Source organism: Lemur catta, chromosome 2, assembly GCF_020740605.2.
Source record: "Lemur catta isolate mLemCat1 chromosome 2, mLemCat1.pri, whole genome shotgun sequence".
NCBI classification, from domain to species: Eukaryota; Metazoa; Chordata; class Mammalia; order Primates; family Lemuridae; genus Lemur; species Lemur catta.
The window spans coordinates 108,415,428-108,435,008 of record NC_059129.1 but is presented as its reverse complement, the minus strand read 5'-3'; the positions used below and the strand labels follow the sequence as shown (position 1 = coordinate 108,435,008).

Here is a 19,581-nt window from a genome sequence, read left to right as displayed (position 1 = left end):
CACCGACAACAAGAGGAAGCCATTAGCTGAGTCCAGGCTGTAGACATTCTAGATGCAATTGACCCAGTTTCTTCAGCAATGAATTGTATGAAGAACCACACACAAAAAAGTGTTTTAAATTAAAGGAAATTTAAGTGCCACAGCAACCAAGTGAGCCTTGTTTGGATCTTGATTTGAAAAACCAACCTTTATAAAACCTTTTAATTTTTAATTTTAATTTTTTTTTTTTTTTTTTTTGAGACAGAGTCTCACTCTGTTGCTCAGACTAGAATGCCGTGGCATCAAGCTCACAGCAACCTCAAACTCCTGGGCTCAAGCAATTCTACTGCCTCAGCCTCCCGAGTACTACAGGCATGTGCCACCATGCCCGGCTCATTTTTTTTTCTATATATATATTCTAGCTGTCCAGATCATTTCTTTCTATTTTTAGTAGAGACGGGGGTCTCGTTCTTGCTCAGGCTGGTCTCGAACTCCTGACCTCGAGCGATCCTCCCACCTCGGCCTCCCAGAGTGCTAGGATTACAGGCGTGAGCCACCGCGCCTGGCCAATAAAACCTTTAAAAAAGATAATTGGGGTATTAAATAATATCAGAGAATTATTATTAATTTTATTAGGTGTGATAATGGTATTGAAGTTATGTAAAAAAATGTCATTTTTAAGGATGTCTACTCACATACGTGGGCTGAAATGACATGAGGTCTGGAATTTGCCTTAAAATACTCGGCAAAAAAGGGGAGAAGTAGGATAAATGAAAAATGCGGGGAAGTGTTGATGGTTGCTGTAGCTAGATAAAGGTTCATAATTTCAAAATTTTTTTTAAAAATTTAAAGAAATAAAGATCAGTCTTTAAGGTTTTACATTAAACTCCATGTAGCGTTGGGAGGAGGACTTGCAGGCAGAGAACTGCAGTGAAGCAGTAGTGCACAGTGACAGCTAGATTAAACTGCCACCTATGTAATACCAAAGCAGGGGAGTGGTGGGAGGGAGGCTACATCCTGGACCAAAGAGGGAAGGAGGAAGTTTCACCACAGGGAATTTGTCTACTCTTCAAAAGCAGCTACCACACTATGTTTATCTTTTCCTTCCTTTCAACTGTAATTTAATTTCCAAAGCACATGATGACTAAACTATGTATCATTTCCTCCTCTCCTTAGACTGAAAGCTCCTCTCACTACAGAATATGTCGGGGGTGGTCCCTCCATGAGGGGCCTAAGTCCTGGTGTTGGCTTGGAGCCATAGCTAGCTTGTGACCCTGATCAACCACCTCCTCAAAACAATTTATAAAAATAAAACTTCATGTATGAACTTTAGATTTTGAAAAAAGCTGAAAGTACTTATGAATATTTTAGAACTCCCAAAGTGATCTGTATATAGAATTTAGGTATACAGATTTACATTCTGAACATTTGGAAACAATTTCAATTAGAAAATAATAGCCAAACTATTATATCAAGCAATGTGATGTTACGAAAGTCATGTCTTAGAATATTTAATGTAAAAAACATTTTGAAACAATATATAGTGCATACATGGATATATAATCAAAAAATACTTAAAGTGTTTATTTCTATGGTATGAGTTTACAAGTAATTTTCATTTTACTATACATTTATCTTTTAAATTTTCCATAATATGATACACATAAATCATAAAAGTAATATAGCTAAAAATAGCAAATTCACCTAATGTTCTTTATCATGTTAAAGGCTACTTTCAGCATTAGCCTTATAACACAGATAGGAAGAAGTCTCTGTAAACCAATACACTCAAACTGTCAATAAAAATTCGGCAGCTAGGAACTTAGGATAATGGAGTTTTCCCTTCAAGGAGCTCACAGCCATGAGGAGAGAGACATCTTAACAAGTAATTCTTGATACTAAAAGTAAAGGATACAAAAATAGAGATATGGGCTCAATATCTATTCTCCAAATGCCTGAAATTAATGGATATGTCTCCAGCTTTTAGCCTTTAACATCAGCTGTTCAGGAGGTATGGATATACAAGCTATTTTCTAAGGAAGCTTAGAACAAATCCTAGATGCTTGTCGACACAAGTCAACCCTTTATTTAGTCTACTTTAATTCCATCCACTAAGAAAGGAAAACAATAACTTCCTTAAAAGTCTATTTCCCTTTGATAAGAAATCATGTTTGACTAAGAAAAGCAAAATAAGATATACCTGCTACAGACTAAGTTCTGCAATACTAAAGAGCAGGATTTAGGCTTTAAAAGAAAACTTTTTTTTTTTTTTTTGAGACAGAGTCTTGCTTTGTTGCCCAGGCTAGAGTGAGTGCCGTGGCGTCAGCCTAGCTCACAGCAACCTCAGACTCCTCGGCTCAAGCGATCCTCCTGCCTCAGCCTCCCAAGTAGCTGGGACTACAGGCATGTGCCACTATGCCCGGCTAATTTTTTCTATATATATTTTTAGCTGTCCATATAATTCTTTCTATTTTTAATAGAGACAGGGTCTCGCTCTTGCTCAGGCTGGTCTCGAACTCCTGACCTCGAGCGATCCACCCACCTCAGCCTCCCAGAGTGGAAAACTTTTAACTGAGTTGCATTTGTTGGAAAATGATTTGGGTAGAGTAAAATTACTAGTGCAAATATACTTTTTAGATTGATTATTAACTAGTCCCTACAGTAAGACAGAAGGATCAAGCTTTTTTGATTATGACCCACAGTTAGAATGCAGATTTTTCATCATATCCCAAGTAAGCACATATGCATACACACGCATATATCACAAATGAAAGCTTAATGATACAATTGTTTTATTATAGGTAATGCACTGTGATATTTTCTATTCTATTCAATTTCTTTTTTTTTTTTTTTTTTGAGACAGAGTCTCACTCTGTTGCCCGGGTTGGAGTGAGTGCCGTGGCATCAGCCTAGCTCACAGCAACCTCAAACTCCTGGGCTTAAGCGATCCTACTGCCTCAGCCTCCCAAGTAACTGGGACTACAGGCGCATGCCACCATGCCTGGCTAATTTTTTCTATATATATTTTTAGTTGTCCAGATAATTTCTTTCTATTTTTAGTAGAGACGGGGTCTCACTCTTGCTCAGGCTGGTCTCGAACTCCTGACCTCGAGTGATCCACCCGCCTTGGCCTCCCAGAGTGCTAGGATTACAGGCGTGAGCCACCGCGTCCAGCCTATCCTATTCAATTTCGTATTGTTATTTAAAGCATGCTATTAAATAGTTGCGGTGATTGAATTGATTTCATTACTTACTAATGGATGCCAACCTGCAATTTGGGAAAGAGTGCTCTAAAATATCATAAGACTGAAACCATTTCTAGAAATATGATTTCATTAGGGTTGTATCCTTGCTCTTCTAATATTCAAGTTACAACAGATCTCAGCACATACAGGATCACCTATGTGTGGGTGTGAGAAAATTTCTTCCCATGTCTAAGATCAAGTGAGTACTTGATGACTACAATCTTTTCAACCACAAAGGAGAGCTTGCAATTATTACAGAGCTCTTTGTCTGATGGTAAGGGGAATGGATTTCCCAAAGTACCACTAATTCCATTTTCAGCTATATTCTTAGAAACTTTACCCTGCTTCAGTTGTGCTTAGCTTTTTACTTTGAGTGTTGCCAGGAGGAATGGAAAAACATGGGCAAAAGGGCCTAGGTGACTATGTGGAATAAAAAAAGGTAAAACAGAAGTTGTGATGATAAAACAGAATGATTACTCAAAATCTTTAGTTTTCTTGAAAGGAAAATGGATAGTAATACTATACTGAAAAAAGTAACAGCTACAGACCAGAAACACATGACCAAGTTCTATAAAATTGTTTGATAATCTCTTTCAACCTAATTCTTACCTCATATAAAATACATGCCAATGATATAACTAATGATCTAATCAGGAGGATAATACTTTTGTTTCAGCAGATGAAAGACATTCTCTCCATGGAAACTTTCAATATTCCTATCAGCTAAAAGTATCACTTAAAATAAATCAGTTTGTTCCTGCAGATCACATGGGGAAGAGAAAAAAATGAATAAAATAATATTAGTTTGAATCTATGAAAATGAAACAACTCATTTCAAGAGGTCCTGATGCCCTACATGAGATTACTCCCTTCAGTGTCCAAAGATATCAATTTCTACATAAGATATTTAAAAGCTTCATAATTTGTACCCAAAGGAAAAAAAATCTCAAAACCTAGCCAATGGTATTCTTTAATGTGTCATAAGTAAAATCAGTGAAAACTCTGTAATTCTTGCTCACTATTTAGTCTTGTGATTTCTACTGAAAAGTTAAAGCTCATTGAAAGTGTTGTGGGGGGGAGCAGGAAAGCTGGCACACCTATGATTTTTTAACTTCATAAGTTATTCCCCTATGCTTGGGAGGTGACAGAGCACAATGATTACAACCCTGGGTTCCAGCACAGCCCTGCCCAGTACTGGCTGTGTGGCCTTGGGTGAGTCCCTTTACCTCTCCAAGCTTCAATTTCATCATCTGTAATACAGAGACAGTGACAGTACCCAACTCACAGGATTATCACGAGCATTAAAGTATCAAGCACGGAGACAACCAGATAGTGCAAATTCAGTATATTTTAATTGCTATTATTTTTGTTAAGTATCAATATGAAATTGTAAAGTATATTAAGGTATTAAGAATATTGCTTCGAATTAGCTGACTTTGCCCAAATTCTATCACTCGTTGGCTATATGATCTTAAGAAATCACCCATTTTGTGTGTATCAATTTTCCTCATCTTTAAAATTACCCTCCATAACTGGGTGTGGTAAAGATGAATGAGGCTGTGTGTGTTAAATGCTTTAAATTGCTGAGAAAGTCTAATTAGAATGCGTTTCCCAGTACTTATCTGATGTCCACATACTGCCAGGTCAGCATCTCCCGAAGTGGGCACTGTGCTACTAGTCTCTGGGAGGTTTACAACAAGGAGCTTACACCCTTATCCCCCCAAAAGAGCTGCAAGGTAAATAAGCCTGCAGAGTCCCACCTTTCCCTTCACCACAGGGTATCCAAAGCCCTTACAGTGCACAGCGAAGCCAATGGAGGGGGCAGTTTGCAGCATTTCCCAGAGAACTCTTTCCTCACTGAGCATCTCCTGGGAGTAGCGTTCTGTGGGGCAGACAGGTGAATTCCTGGGCTAGGTGCTCACAAGTAGGACACACAGGGAGATCTCATGACGGGACTTGTGGGATTAAAGATCTGGTGGGGAGAGGTGGACTTTGGACTTTACAGTTCTAAAAATGACACTGAAATCATACTATGTGACTCTGGCATTCAAATGCAAGACTCTTCCCACTGCTGTTAAGTTACACGTGTTTTGGGAGCACTGACAACAAATTGGACACACTGGTTAAGAGAAGTTTCTTATTTCACAGAAGAAAACTTCAGGAAAAAAAACTTGCTTGTACAGCAAAACAAGTCTAAGACAACTGTGTTATCTCTGTTGAATAGATGCTCAGGATAAGGAAGCTGGAGAAAAGTGGTTGCTGACCTTTACTAGTAATGCCAGGATGCTGATGTAATGTCCAAGCTGCCATTGCTTAAATTAAACATAAATCGAGAAATCGAGAAATCTTTCCTGTTTCTAGAATGTGCCTATCTTTTCTAACCTTGGTTTCATGTTTGATATGCATACTGTCTATGTTCAGATAAAGTAAAATATTGATATTGACTTTTCTCTCTGGTGTCCAGAAAATCCATTATTACCAGGTACAAAGTTAATCTAAGTTTTAGAAATTAAATCTGTACACATTTCTCCTTTGCACACACATGCGTTTTCACTTTCACAGATAAAGTTTCAAAAAATTAAGGAGTCAAAAAATTATTGGAACAAGAAAATAGTTATAAAATTAACTGTGAAAGGGCCCTTACTAATAATTAGCATATACCAAGCATTTATTGTAACAGGAAACAGATACAGTATTCTAAGGACTTTACATTACCTTATTTAATATGCATGACAATCAGATCTGATAGATGAGAATGACAGTTTTATTTAAAAATTTTTTTTTTTTTTTTTGAGACAGAATTGCACTTTGTTGCCCAGGCTAGAGTGCCGTGGTGTCAGCCTAGCTCACAGCAACCTCAAACTCCTGGGCTCAAGAGATCCTCCTGCCTCAGCCTCCTGAGTAGCTGGGACTACAAGCACGCGCCACCATGCCCGGCTAATTTTTTCTATATATATTTTTAGTTGCCCATATAATTTCTTTCTATTTTTAGTAGAGATGGGGTCTCACTCTTGCTCAGGCTGGTCTCAAACTTCTGAGCTCAAACAATCCACCCACCTTGGCCTCCCAGATAGTTTTATTTAAAAATTGATTATCAAATATTTCACATACAGACACACATATATACATAGATAGACATATATAAAGAGTAATATCTCAAATATCAAAGTGTATATCCCCTGGATGATAAGACAGGACATTTCCTACCCAACACAGTTGAAGCCCACAATACCCTCTCTGCACCATGTCCCCCCTATTATCTCTACTCTACGTGTGATGCTGAGTAACTCAGCCCACGTGGCTGGGCTGGGATCTGGCCCTGTCCGAACCTATCTGACTCCAAAACCATGGAACTGATCACTGTGCTCTAAGGCCACCATTGCCTAAGTCACCCACCTTAGAGGTAGGGAAACTGAGGCAATGGGATTTAAGATATTGCCCAATGTCACATTACTGCTGAGCAGCACAACTGATATTAAAACCCACATTACAGTTAGTTATTTGCAGTCATACTCTTTTTTGTCTCAAAATTAACATGAGATGAGGAAAATAGTCATGTTTAATTCAGGGTTTCTTATAAAAATTATGATATGAGAAATTCTATCACCTTCTCTTTTTAATTATTTAAGTACTCTTTAGTAGACTGTGTAGGGAATAGTCTAATGAGAGGCAACTATTTTACCTCCAACAGAGGTTGTTTACTTTGCTTAGCACAGATGCGCCTCCTCAAAGATGCTCTATAAATGAAAGTTTCAGTGGATTAAAGTGCTGCTTCTCAAACTTCAGTGTAAAAATCAATCACCTGGGATCTTGTCAAAATGCAGGGCCTGGAAAGTCTGCAATTTCCAAAAAGCTCTTGGGAATGACTATTCTGCTGGTTCCTGTAAAATATATTCTGAGTAGCAAGGGACTAAAAGAGCCCTCATCATTAAGAGGGATCTTGCAGTGAATCTTTCTAAAAGTGAAAAATCGTTGAGATATCAGTTTTGTATGGTTTTGTCTTAATATCTATTTCATACATCTATATTTTCAATACTCTGATACATATTTTCACTCCAGATTTCATTCCTAAGCCCAGGACAGGCAATAATAAGTTCTAGGATCTATATTTAAGCCAAAGTAACATTTCTGACACCTGGACAAAAGTATCAATTTAGAAATTACTTGAGCATACTATGGAAAATACACAAAGAAATAGGATGAGGAAGTTTGGGCAAGCATAAATGTATGCACCTTATGTAAGTAATAAGCAATCAATGTTTATGAATGACCAGAAAATAGCAAATCTCAGTGGAGAGAGAGATGGCATCTTATCATACATCTGATAAGGTATGAAACACAAGAGTTGAGAGAAAAAAATAATCTTATAAAACTTATATCATGTTCCACTGTCCTGAAAATTGTGCTTATTTTGCACATTCTTAATTCCATATGGCTGAATTTGTCACAATGCTATAAAAGCAAATGGTTAGCTACTAATTGGGATTTTAAAAAGCCTAATATTTCCATGGTAAATGTGATCACATGTCAGAGAAACCAAAGACTATTAATTTAAAACTAAATTGCATAAGTGATCCCCTGAAACTGTGTTCCTCCAAGACTTCTCTAACTTGTTCTCCCCTAGACATGAGCATATAATGGGTTTCTGTGAAGATGAAGGGCAGGAAACCATCTTAAGGTATTCAGATTTATAGGGCCTGGTCATATGTCCCATTTTGGAGATACAAAGTTAATGTGCCTGGGGTAAATGATTCAATTTCTCCCAATCTCAGTTCCCTCACTAGCTCTCAGAATTGTTGGGATTAAATTATAGGCAAAAAACACGATAAATCAAAACACATATGAAGATAGGGGCTTAAAAATTTATGTACATGAAAAATATGACAGGACAAGCAACAGCTATTGGATGCTTAAACCACTGAGTGAAATGTTGATGGGCAAGTAGTGTTGCTGAGTCAGAGAATATCATTCCACAGATAACTTGCAGGTCATAAGAGGAAAAGGAAATTTTATAATGAAGGGGTCAAGCTGTCACTTCCTAAAGTCACTGATCGTTCTTAGCATTACTAAAAGCAGAACTATAATAACAATACCATTAATAATACTATATGCATCCTGTTGTGATACAATTAGAAGTACATAGCACCTTTGAGTACTCTTACCAAAAACACTTAGCCTGAATCTAAAAAAGTCTTTAAGCCAAACTTCAGGTTTATACAGAAACACAGGGGACAGTACACCAAGTAGAAGACACACCATTCAGAAGCAGTCGGTACAATTTAGGATGTGAGCTACATCACAGGACAACTGAACCTGGTTTCCTTGAAGGAAAAGGTATGTGGGTACAACTAACTGTAACTTGTAGACCTTGTTTGGATCCTTGTTTGTACAAATCAACAGTAAAAAGGCACATTTAGGATAACTGGGCAAATCTGAATATGACTTGAGTATTAGACGATATTAAAGAATTACTACCAGTATTCTTAGGTGTTCTCATGGCATTGTGGTTATGCAATAAAATATTTAGAGATCCAAATGAAATATTTAGGGGGAAAATGCCATTAAGTCTTTAATAAACTTTTAGTCTATTAATAGATTTTGAACTCAAGGGATCCTTCCGCCTGGGCCTCCCAGAGTGCTAGGATTATAGACATGAGCCACCCCACCCGGCCTTAATAGATTTTGAAGTCTCAAAAGATTTTTAGACCCTTCTGAGCTCGCAGCAGCAACAGCAGGTAAAGCAGGATCTTTCCAGGGACCAAAAAATAAAAAGGCAAATCTTGGTTAGTGTTATTCTCAAAATAAGCAGCCTCCATTCTAAAGTCCTCAGAGTGGAAGCAATTCAACATACAGATCTCATGTTTCAGTGGTCCCATGGGCTATTAAGTCTCCACAGTTTTCGTTTTTTCAGGCTGAAATCAACCACATTTCAATCTGATGTGAACTTGCTTTTGTGCAAAGCAATAAAAAGGCTGAATTAAATCCACTCAGCCATTTACAAATTAGGCGACAAACACAGAGATGTTTACCCATTTTCCCTGTAGGAAATCTGTTGCACTGGCAATTCAAATTTAACCGACTTCAAAATTTAATATCCTTTTCCTTTGTCAGAAATAATAGTGACATAAAGTTTTGTTTCTTTTCCATTTTTTCAGGAATAGAGTGCTTCACAAAAATCATTTGCACACAACCTTTAGACACATCCACTATACACATTCAAAGGTAAAAATGGAGCCATATAAGGATTTTCATTTTGTGATGACAAAAAACAAAGACTGCTCTTTTATCTTGCAGTAAAATGTAAATATGTCGAACATTGAGTAAAAAGGCTACAATAGGGGTACAATTTGAGTTTGAAAATGCTGAATATAAAAGCAAATGTGGTTTTCAGTAAAGATAAACTCCAAATAATTTAATAATGGACATGCCTGACACCTTCAATATAAATTCAGAATCTTACCTAAGAAGAGTAAGAAATATCATTTTGATACTTAGTACATTTAAACTTAAGTACTTTTCTCAAATAAAGTATGAACAAGCAAATTACTTCTGCATTCATAACCAAGGAAAAGTCATTTGAATAATACAAAAAACGAAAATCTTGACAAGACTCACAGTTGATATAATTTTGGCAAAGACAAAAATTCCACTTTCTCACTGGGTGTTCGTCAGTAGTGATAAATGACTTAGAGATAAGTTCTTGGTTTACTTGAAGGTGAATGCTACAAATAAATATAAACACAAGTCTTTCCAAATAATGTGATAAAAAAACTGTTAATAAATAAAATGTAAGTTAAAAAAAGTAGAATATAAAAGCATGTACACAGACTAGGTAATAGAGGGAGTACCCAAGTATTAGTTTTATTATTGTTCTTTATATATTTATTTGTACTTTGTAAATATAATTTTATGTCTATGTAATGTCTGTTTGTTTATTTATTGAGACAGAGTCTCGCTCTGTTGCCCGGGCTAGAGTGCCATGGCGTCAGCCTAGCTCACAGCAACCTCGAACTCCTGGGCTCAAGCGATCCTACTGCCTCAGCCTCCCACGTAGCTGGAACTACAGGCATGTGCCACCACACCTGGCTAATTTTTTCTATTTTTAGTAGAGATAGTGTCTCACTCTTGCTCAGGCTGGTCTTGAACTCCTGAGCTCAAATGATCCTCCCACTTTGGCCTCCCAGAGTGCTAGGATTACAGGCATGAGCCACTACGCCTGGCCTTATTTAATGTTTAATACAAATAGTAGACAGATTGTATATAAGTGTGTGTGTGCACATGTATTTGCTGGGGTATATATGTGTGTGTATTGATATAAAAAATATATAAAACCAAAACATGTCCTTAGTGGTTCTATGTGTAACATTTTTCTTGCAGGATTATGATATGTTAGTACAACATTATTTATTGATACCCTGTTTGTTCCACAACTGTTCTGTTTCTGTTGTAAGCATTAGGGAAGATCTTTGAGAAAGTAGTCAGGAAAGAAAGCCCTGACCTAAGAGAAATGTACTCTTTCTTTTTTTAAAAAAAATAAGTTATAGGGTTAGCTTTATTTAAAAACAGGGGGATGGAGGTAACCTAGAATCACTTAGCTGTTACCTTGTTTCAAGGATATTCTTTGCAGCTTTTCCTAACAAAAAAACCTCACCTAACCTAATATTACCATATGTAAGCAAATACAAGACACAAAGCATTTCTGCAAATATCGGGTATCTGGGCACACGGTATATTGCTCCTAAGGAGATAGTTCATAAAAACTAGATTAATAAACTAAGTAGAAATGGCAGTAGACAGTATAGGCATATATGGCAATATGGCTTAACACAGCGCTAATGTCACAAGCATCTAAACATTGTCGCAAAATGATCTTCAAGGTGAAATAAGCCCCTTCTGCCCTAAATGTATAAGCATCAGCAGATCGTAGGGGACCACTGACTCACCGGGTCCAAATTGGTACATTACCTGCCTCTCTATTCTCACTCGCAGCAGCTTCTGCTGCTGCCTGTAAAGGGGTCTAGAGATTTCCAACCCTTTTCAGAGTTGAAGTTAGTTATTTTCTTGAAAACATGCACAGTTTCCTAAGGCTTCACAATAGTCATATATACAGCTCCTGTTTAAAACGACTTAGTGAATATGACCATTCACCTCATTCGTTCAAACCTTAACCACAGCATTCAGGCACTGACTCAGGAAATAGGTTATCTGGAGCTTGTTATCTACCAGGCACTGAACCATATGCTGGTGCTGAAAAAGAGAGGGTCAGTCTCATCCCTGCTCTCATGGATCTTAGAGAATCCCCCAATCCCACCCCAACCCCTAGAAACATCTCCTCTTCAACTCCCACTGAAAGGCAAGTTTGACAGTTCTGGATTCAGCATACCAGGACTCACAACTTTATTTCCACATAGGGTTAGAAGTCACCATATGGGTTTTCTTCCCACCAATTGTCTCACCCACCCCACAAGACAAACAACTTTTTTTTTTAATATACAAGCAGAGAATGAACATCTGGAAGATGACATAAACATGACTCCTCAGTTGCAAAACGGCAAAATTATTCCACAGTCTGATGCAAAAAAACCTGAAATTTTGGCAATATTTTTCCTTTCATGCTAAATGCTAGACTTCTAATATACCAGAATGAGATTCTCTATTTTAAATCCACACTTTCAGACTTTTACTTATAAACAACAGTTGGATTACACATACAATCTCATTACTTCACTGTGTCCAGGTTTTGATTTCTTAACTAGAGACAGTATTGAGTCTTTAACAACAGGGCAGGACTTGTGTTTCCACTGTCTTCTCACCCCACCTTCACTGGGCACCCAGCACGTGCTGGCCACACTGTTCAAGGCACAAAACGCCTAGGGGCCTTATGTTCTAGTACAGGAAAGACAGACAAATTAAATAAAAGTGTAAATTATACAGTCTATTGGAAGAGCATGAGTGCTCTAGAGAAAACAGAAAGCTGGAAGGGGAACATGGAGTTCTAGGAATGAAGAGAGTGTTCCATCCAGGTAGTCAGGAAAGTTCTCCCTGAGAAGGCAGCATCTGAACAAATACTGGAGGAGGAGCGAGCCATATGGATAATTGGGACCAGACTGTTCCAGGAAGAGGGAACAGCACATGCAAAGGTTCTGAGGTAGAAGGGTGCCTGCCGCATTAGAGAAACAGCAAGAAAACCAGAATGGCTGGAGAGGTGTGAGTATGAGGGAGCATGGCAGGGAAAGAGGGCAGAGGGGCAGTGAGGGAGGCAGAACAACAGGCCTCAATATTTGTCAAATTAATAGTAATGAATAGTAAGATAGCTAACATTTATTGAGCTCTTACTATGTGCTGAGCACAACACCAAATAGGTTATATGCATTATCTTCTTAATAAAGAAAATCAACTGCTCTAATATGTATAGAGTTGACTTAACGCTCTAGGACACACATGAAAGTAAGTCCAAAACTCTATAGGATATATTTCCCTGAACAAGCCTCCCCCTCACCCTTCACCCCCACCTCCTGCCTTAACATGACTAAAACCTTTGCTAAATGCTGCAATTAATTTAACTTCCCCGTGCATCTTAAAAATACAATTCCTCATAAATGTTGGGTGTCTTATATCCAAGTTGTGGTTTTTTTTAATATGATTTTCAAGTCTGTTTCAGGACCACAAGGTTAAAGAGTTCAAATTATGACATGAAAAGTTAATAAAAAACAGCTTGGGACATTATTCAGAGTTGAAATCCTGCTTTAATAACATCCTTTGATTTATGTAATGAATCCTTTGAATAACTTCTTTCTATTCTGAAATATATGATATAACTTGATGTCTCTCAGTGTTACATATGAATCACACCTACTAGGGCCAAAAGATATACTGTACATATTATCCTGCTGGCATGTTCCTTTCTGCTGTATTTTCATTTAAAAGGCATCCTTACACACAGAAAAATGCATGCCAACAGAGCTAGGCTTAATAAACAAAATTAGTGGAAGCAGTACATGTACCTTGATAAAGAACTTCAGTAGGCTCTTTATTACTTAGTTTCCACTAACTAGGAAATAATTTGAAAATATCTCTTAAACACAAAGAGATTGTTCAGTTCAACTCAAAAACCAATAAGCACCTTTGTCAGACACTACAGTCCCAGTCTCTGCCCTCAGGAACTTACAGTCTGCAGAGCTGGCAGAAACCCAGTCTTACCCCAGCCAGGTGAGACGAGGGAAAGTCTGGGGCAAGTGCACGCACCGGTACAGAAGGTGACAGAATAAACTTGTGCTTACTTTTTAAAAAGTCATTCACCTGAAACATCAGATATCAGCTGAGCCCATGTCTAACCAAATATAAATGACAGAGGAGTTAAGAGCAGACTTTCTAATAGTAACAAATTAAGAGTTGGGCTGGGGGTTTTAAATGAAATTTTGAGTATCCAAAATTGAAACCTACACTTAGAAGTTTCCTCAGAGATCAAGTGCTCATTTTTATTCTTCACTAATACTTAAATTATAAGGAGGAAATTTTAATTAACACTCATTTGCAAATCTTTTGGTGAAGAGACATGAAGGGATTTTTAATTTGCAGAAATTCATGGCATAAGAGTATTTTATTCTACCAAACTTATGATATATCGAAGTAATAAGGCTGTACTAAGTCCAAGTCTATGAATTTATATAAATTGAATCAAAACTAATGATCAACTTATATGTCATATTATCTGAGGCCAAAAATCATGTGAAACAATCTATGTAAATATCTCTCTTTAGTTAAGGGGGTCCAGAGGAACAGGACTTAAGAAGGAGCTGAAACCATTCCAAATTCTGGTCACTAAGCTCTAGTGTCTGGAGCCGGGCTGGCTGTGCACCCTGGGAGGAGTGGATACTTTTTTAATGTAACTGAACAAAAACACCACAGAGACAAGCAGCTGCCCTACAAAGGATTCAGTAGAGCTTCACGGGGTCAACAGACTCTGACCATTAAAAAATAAATAAATAATTTTATTGATTGGGCTTATAAACATTTAGGTTAAATTATAACATTTGTTTCCTGAAACACAATGAATAAATGCCTAATATTAAACTGTCTTATAACACAGATGGTAGCACTTTATCACAACCCTAACATTATAAAAGGCTCCCACCATCTCAAAGCTGATTAGAAAGAGATTTATCTGGGGGAACTTTTAAAAGGTACATATTCTCAGGTCCCACTCACTGGAAATTGATTCAAAATAAGGAGCTGGAGGCCTGGCATGGTGGCTCACGCCTGTAATCCTAGCACTCTGGGAGGCTGAGGCAGGAGGATTGCTTGAGCCCAGGAGTTTGAGGTTGCTGTGAGCTAGGCTGACGCCACTGCACTCTAGCCCAGGCAACAGAGTGAGACTCTGTCTCAAAAAAAAAAAAAAAAAAAAATAGGGAGCTGCAGCTTTATAAAGCATCCAGAGAGATTGTGATCAGACAGGTTGGAGAGCCTGGGGAACCAAGAAGCACCAGACTAAGCTGACTCAAAGAACAATGAAGCTTAATGCAATAAATGGTGTTTTCTTCTCACCGAAAACAGAGTATTATGCTAAGGCTGCCCCCTTACCCTCTAAACTTTCAGAGGACAAATATTAATATTGCTTATGACCATAATCCAATTTACAGAGCCAGTAGCATATCTCAAGACCCAAAATGGGTGTGCATACTTAAATTTATGAAAACTTGAAAAACGAGTGACCAAGTACTAGTTGGGAAAATCACAGATGGAAGAAATATTTTAAAAATCATTGATTATGCCTCTTTACTCAAGTGGCATCAGCACTGGAGTTCCCAGGAGATTAGTTTCAATAAACGTCCCAAATCTTATCTTACCTTTTGAGTGTAGTTAAATACTACTCCTTTATTAGTTCTCTTAACATCCTAAATATATAGGATGTTTCATGGAAACTCAAATGACAATATCCTCTTCCATCAGTCAACTGCAATAAAGTCTCAGATTTGAAGCTCCGTAGGAATCTAAGCAATTACACTTGCTCCCAGAGAACTGCTCTACAAAGTGCCGACTTAACAACCTGGATGACTTATAAATTCTGAAGCTTCATTTGGACAGATGGGTGACAGCTTTGGCCAGATTAGGACAGGGACATACTGTTAGGCTGATTCATAGATGTACAGTAATAAAGATATATCTTCAAATAATGACTTGAGAAAAAAATATTTTAAAATATTTAAAACATCCATTATAACAATCCTACATATTGAATACCATCTTACGTATTTATTATAATTTTATAATATGCCTAGTATTGTGCTACAGTGACTCTAAACAAAATAATTTTAGTGGTTTTTTTTTTTTTTTTAAACAAATTGGTACTTAAAAGTAAAATTTACCTCTACCTACATCTTGAGTATCCACGTTTCAGACTGGAACGGCTGCACGGTTCAGTGAAAAAATGCCTGCATTTGTTTTAGTTTTGATTCTTGTTTTACCAAAAAACTCGGTGGCTGGGGGAGCTGTCAAAGTATTGTGGATAGGCTCACCGCCATTAAATAACCTCCCCTATATAGGGGCAGAAGCAGGGGAGGAGAGGGAAGAGACGACTGAAACACCTCTGCAGAAAGCTGGCCCTTGCTATCAAAAACAGAACTAATTAACGAGGATTAACGACGTAGAGCCACCCAGGGCTGGTAAAACAGTTTCCTGCTTTAATCTGGTGGATAGGCAGACAGGGGACTCGGTTGTGGGTTAATTGGGACCAGTTCCTTGCCCACGACCAGGTCCAGAGGAAAAGCAGCCTGGTCAGGGCTTGACTCGCTGAAATACACAAGAAGCCACACGATCCCAGCTCCCGCGCAAGCCAGGCACTAGTGAGGAGGCGGCGGCACGGTCCGCTGGTCTGCGCCCGGGGCCAGCCCCGGGACAACACCGCCCGACCCTCCCGCACCAGCCTACAAACGCACACGCCGGATTCCAAGCCGCGCGGGCAGGAGCGGCGGCGGGGAGGGCCGGGCCGCCCAGCTGCGGAGCGGCTTTGTGAAAACCGGGCTGGAGAGAACTGTCCCTGCACACGAGTGTCCCCTAAGGCGACCCTGGAGCCAGGTCACTCCTTACAGGGCCAGCAGAGAGTCAAGAAGTCTGGAGACTAAGTGAACTGGGCTGGAGGACGGCGAAGAGAGAAAGTGGGGAGGCGCCAAGTGGATTCCCTTCTTTTGGCGGGGAAGGCAGGCGTTTGGTGGGGGGGCGACCTGGAATGCAGTAACTTATCTTAGCCCGAGCCGCCGCCGGGCGCAGCCGGACTGTGCGGGTGCGGACCGCGAGCCCGACTTCCTCCCGCGCTCGGTCCCTCCAGGCCCGGCCCGGCCCCCCACGGTGCCCCGGGTCCCGCCGCCGGCCTGACGCGCTCCACTCACCCGGCTCCTCCGCCCGCAGCCGGGGCGGGGCGGACACCGCGAGCAGCAGGGCCAGGAGGCCCGGCCCGGCGGCCCCCGCCAGCGCGCCGCAGCCGCGGGCGCCAGGCCCCATGGCCCCGCCGGGCGCCAGCTCCGCAGGCTCGGCCTCCCCTCGACGGGCCCCGCGCCGCCGCTGCCCGGGCCCAGCCTCCTCCTCTGGGGCGCTGCCGCTGCCCCGCACCGAATCCCATTGGGGCAGCCCTGGGCCCAGCCCGGCGGGGGCGTCTCCCGCCCCGCCCCGCCCCGCCCCGCACGCCGGCCCCCAGAGGAGGAAGTCGCGCTTCCCGGCAGTGATCGCCCGTGAGGCCGGAGGCGAGTCAGACGCCGCCCGCGGTCCTCTCTGGGTGTCTGGCGCTGCCTGCTCGGTTCGCTCCTTCCCCTGCACCCCACCTGTCCCAATGCTCGCGAACCGACGAGCCAGGAGACTGAGCCGTGAGACCCGCCCCTTGCCGCGCGGTGCGGGAATCCTCCCCAGCCAGAGGGGCTGAGCGCTCCACGGCGCTGCGGAGACTGCGCCCCTCCACGGGTTCGTCAGCCCTCGGGGATGGGCATCCCAGTTATAGCCACACTGGGGGACGGGATATATTTTGGTCATAGGATGGCAAGTAAGACCTCCATTCATTCATTCACTCATTCATTCAAAAGTTAGCTCGGCAGCGCGCATGTCAGGCACAGTGCTACACCCGAGTGTCACTTTCAGACGTCAAAAATAATCAGGCAAGTATATAATGCAAATTGCAATCAGTGACATGAAGGATGCTAGTGGAGCACATCTAGAGAGATCTAATTAGATGGCGAGTGAGGGGGCTGCGTGGGCGGAATCTGCCAGGAAAACTTCACCAAGTGGCATCTACACTGAGACCAAGGCAGGAGACAGAACAGACAAGATGTGCGGGGAAGCCGAAGGAGGAAGAGGACCAGGGTGGATGAAACCCCGGGAGCAGGGGGTGCGTGGCCAGAGATGGAAGCTAGAAACTGGTGTACGGAGTAGGGCCGGAAGGCGTAGTTAAACGGCGCTAAAGGGTGTCTAACTTGGTCCTCAGAGCTAGGAGCCGCCACAGAAGGCTCAGACGAGGGGGGACACAACCTGATCCTGTGAGGGGTGGTGAAAGTGCTTGGGGGAGGGCAGGTTGGGAGAATGGAGAATTTCAAGGCTATTACTGAGAAGCGGAATGGTAGTGGCTGTGGCAATGGCTGAGGACAGATTATATACGTATTTTAAAGACACTCCGACGTTTCTGGCCCCCTCGCAGTCCCCTTGCACTTCCTCTGCGCGCTGCCGTACGTAACCTTGGCACCATTGCGCAGGGCCCAGAGGGTGTTGCACCTGGAAGTGTGGCCTGGGGTGGGGGTTGGGGGCCGGGTATTGGAGGAGGAGAGGAAGCGACAGCCCCTTCAAGGCCAAATATTGGCCCGTCATGTGATCTTGGATATCCCAAACGGACTCATTTCATACATGGAATTCCTTTTTTCCTGTGTCTTTATTTTTTGACTAGATAGGAAAGCTGTTGAAAAGTCAATGAGATTGTCTTTGGGGCTTTGCTTTCTCCGTGGCAGGAGACCTTAGAGGAAAGAACTTGGACTTTAGAAATGAAGCGGATCCAAGTCTGATTCTGGGCCCCAGTTTTGTTGGGGAGAATACCTAACTTTTCTGGTTGTCACGGAGACGAAATAAATATGTATATAAAGTTCTAGCATGTAAAGGAGGCACTTAATAAATTTGGTGTTACCATTTTTTAATTGAAAGTAAATTCACACCCATGAAAATAGTGAATATTCTTGTGCACAAAAACATAAAAAGATACTTTGATACATTTAATCACTTTCTAATTCCGGCTTTCCCTTTTTCTTATCTCCTCTCTTCATTCTTTCTAAGCAAGTGAGTTTGTGCAGTTGCTCTAACAGTTCTGACTCTGTGAGCTATGAATGAGGCAAAGACAATGAAGGGCATTGTTTGCCAGTGAGGAATTCACAGGGTGAGGCAGGTGGGCTCCCTGGGGTGACCTTTTTCATCTCAGTCAGTACCTTGATAGGAATGAAGTTATCTACTCTACACCAGAATCCTGAGCCACATACTGGGAGAGATTTAGGACCTGGTAACAATGAAGCAACAGAAAGACCAGCTGGATACTATTGCTTTCATCAAGCCATTCCTTCCTTGAAATAGTAAATCCCTAGTTAAGAAAAGCATAGTAAAAGAAAAATGTGAAAATACAACGGATTAACGATTGTATGTGTGTGTGTGTGTGTGTGTGTGTGTGTGTGTGTGTGTGTATTTATTTATTTATTTTTTAGAGATATTGAGCCTAGCTATGTTGCCCAGGCTGGAGTGCAGTGGCTATTTACAGGCACAACCACAGCACACAACAGCCTCCAGCAATCATCCTGCCTCAGTCTCCTGAGTAGCTGGGACTACAGTACATTTTTGTATATAATGAAATAAATAAGCCTCATTGAATTAATATACTTCAACCACATAGACTTATATTAAGCTGATATACCTGTTTTAATCTTGAAAAGATTCCATTTTGATTTTTTTAAACAATGCATCATGGAATCTCAGAACCAAGTTCCATTAAGAAAAATTATGCTTGGCGGGCTCTATGCACAAACATCGCTCATAATAAGATGTGAACCATCTCTAGGAAAGGGCCTCCCACATTTGCCATTCAGTCTTTAATTTGCATATCTTACTGCAAGTTATGCTCATATTTGCCAGTTCTCTTGTAAAAATAGATAACAGCTGGTCAGGACCTGCCTTATTTTATGTATATAAAATATGTGTTCTGTCTTGCTTAGGTAAGATAGAAGGTAAACAAAACTGCAAATTTGGTATGACTCTAAAGTGGTTGGATAGATACAAAATAGATTGTGGTTCGATTTGATGACTTAATCAATTTTATCCTTAACATTTAGTAACCCTGATTGTTACT

General features: G+C 40.6%; 1 protein-coding gene across 1 annotated transcript in view; it reads right to left on the bottom strand.

Annotated features, from left to right (window-relative positions):
- Window positions 1-17,270, bottom strand: part of DCBLD1 (discoidin, CUB and LCCL domain containing 1) — a 38,735-nt gene extending 21,465 nt beyond the window's left edge. Inside the window, exon 1 of the mRNA XM_045542242.1 lies at window positions 16,610-17,270. Coding sequence (XP_045398198.1) covers window positions 16,610-17,270 — 661 coding nt within the window. The remainder of the gene's footprint in view (window positions 1-16,609) is intronic.
- Window positions 17,271-19,581: the final 2,311 nt, after the last annotated feature.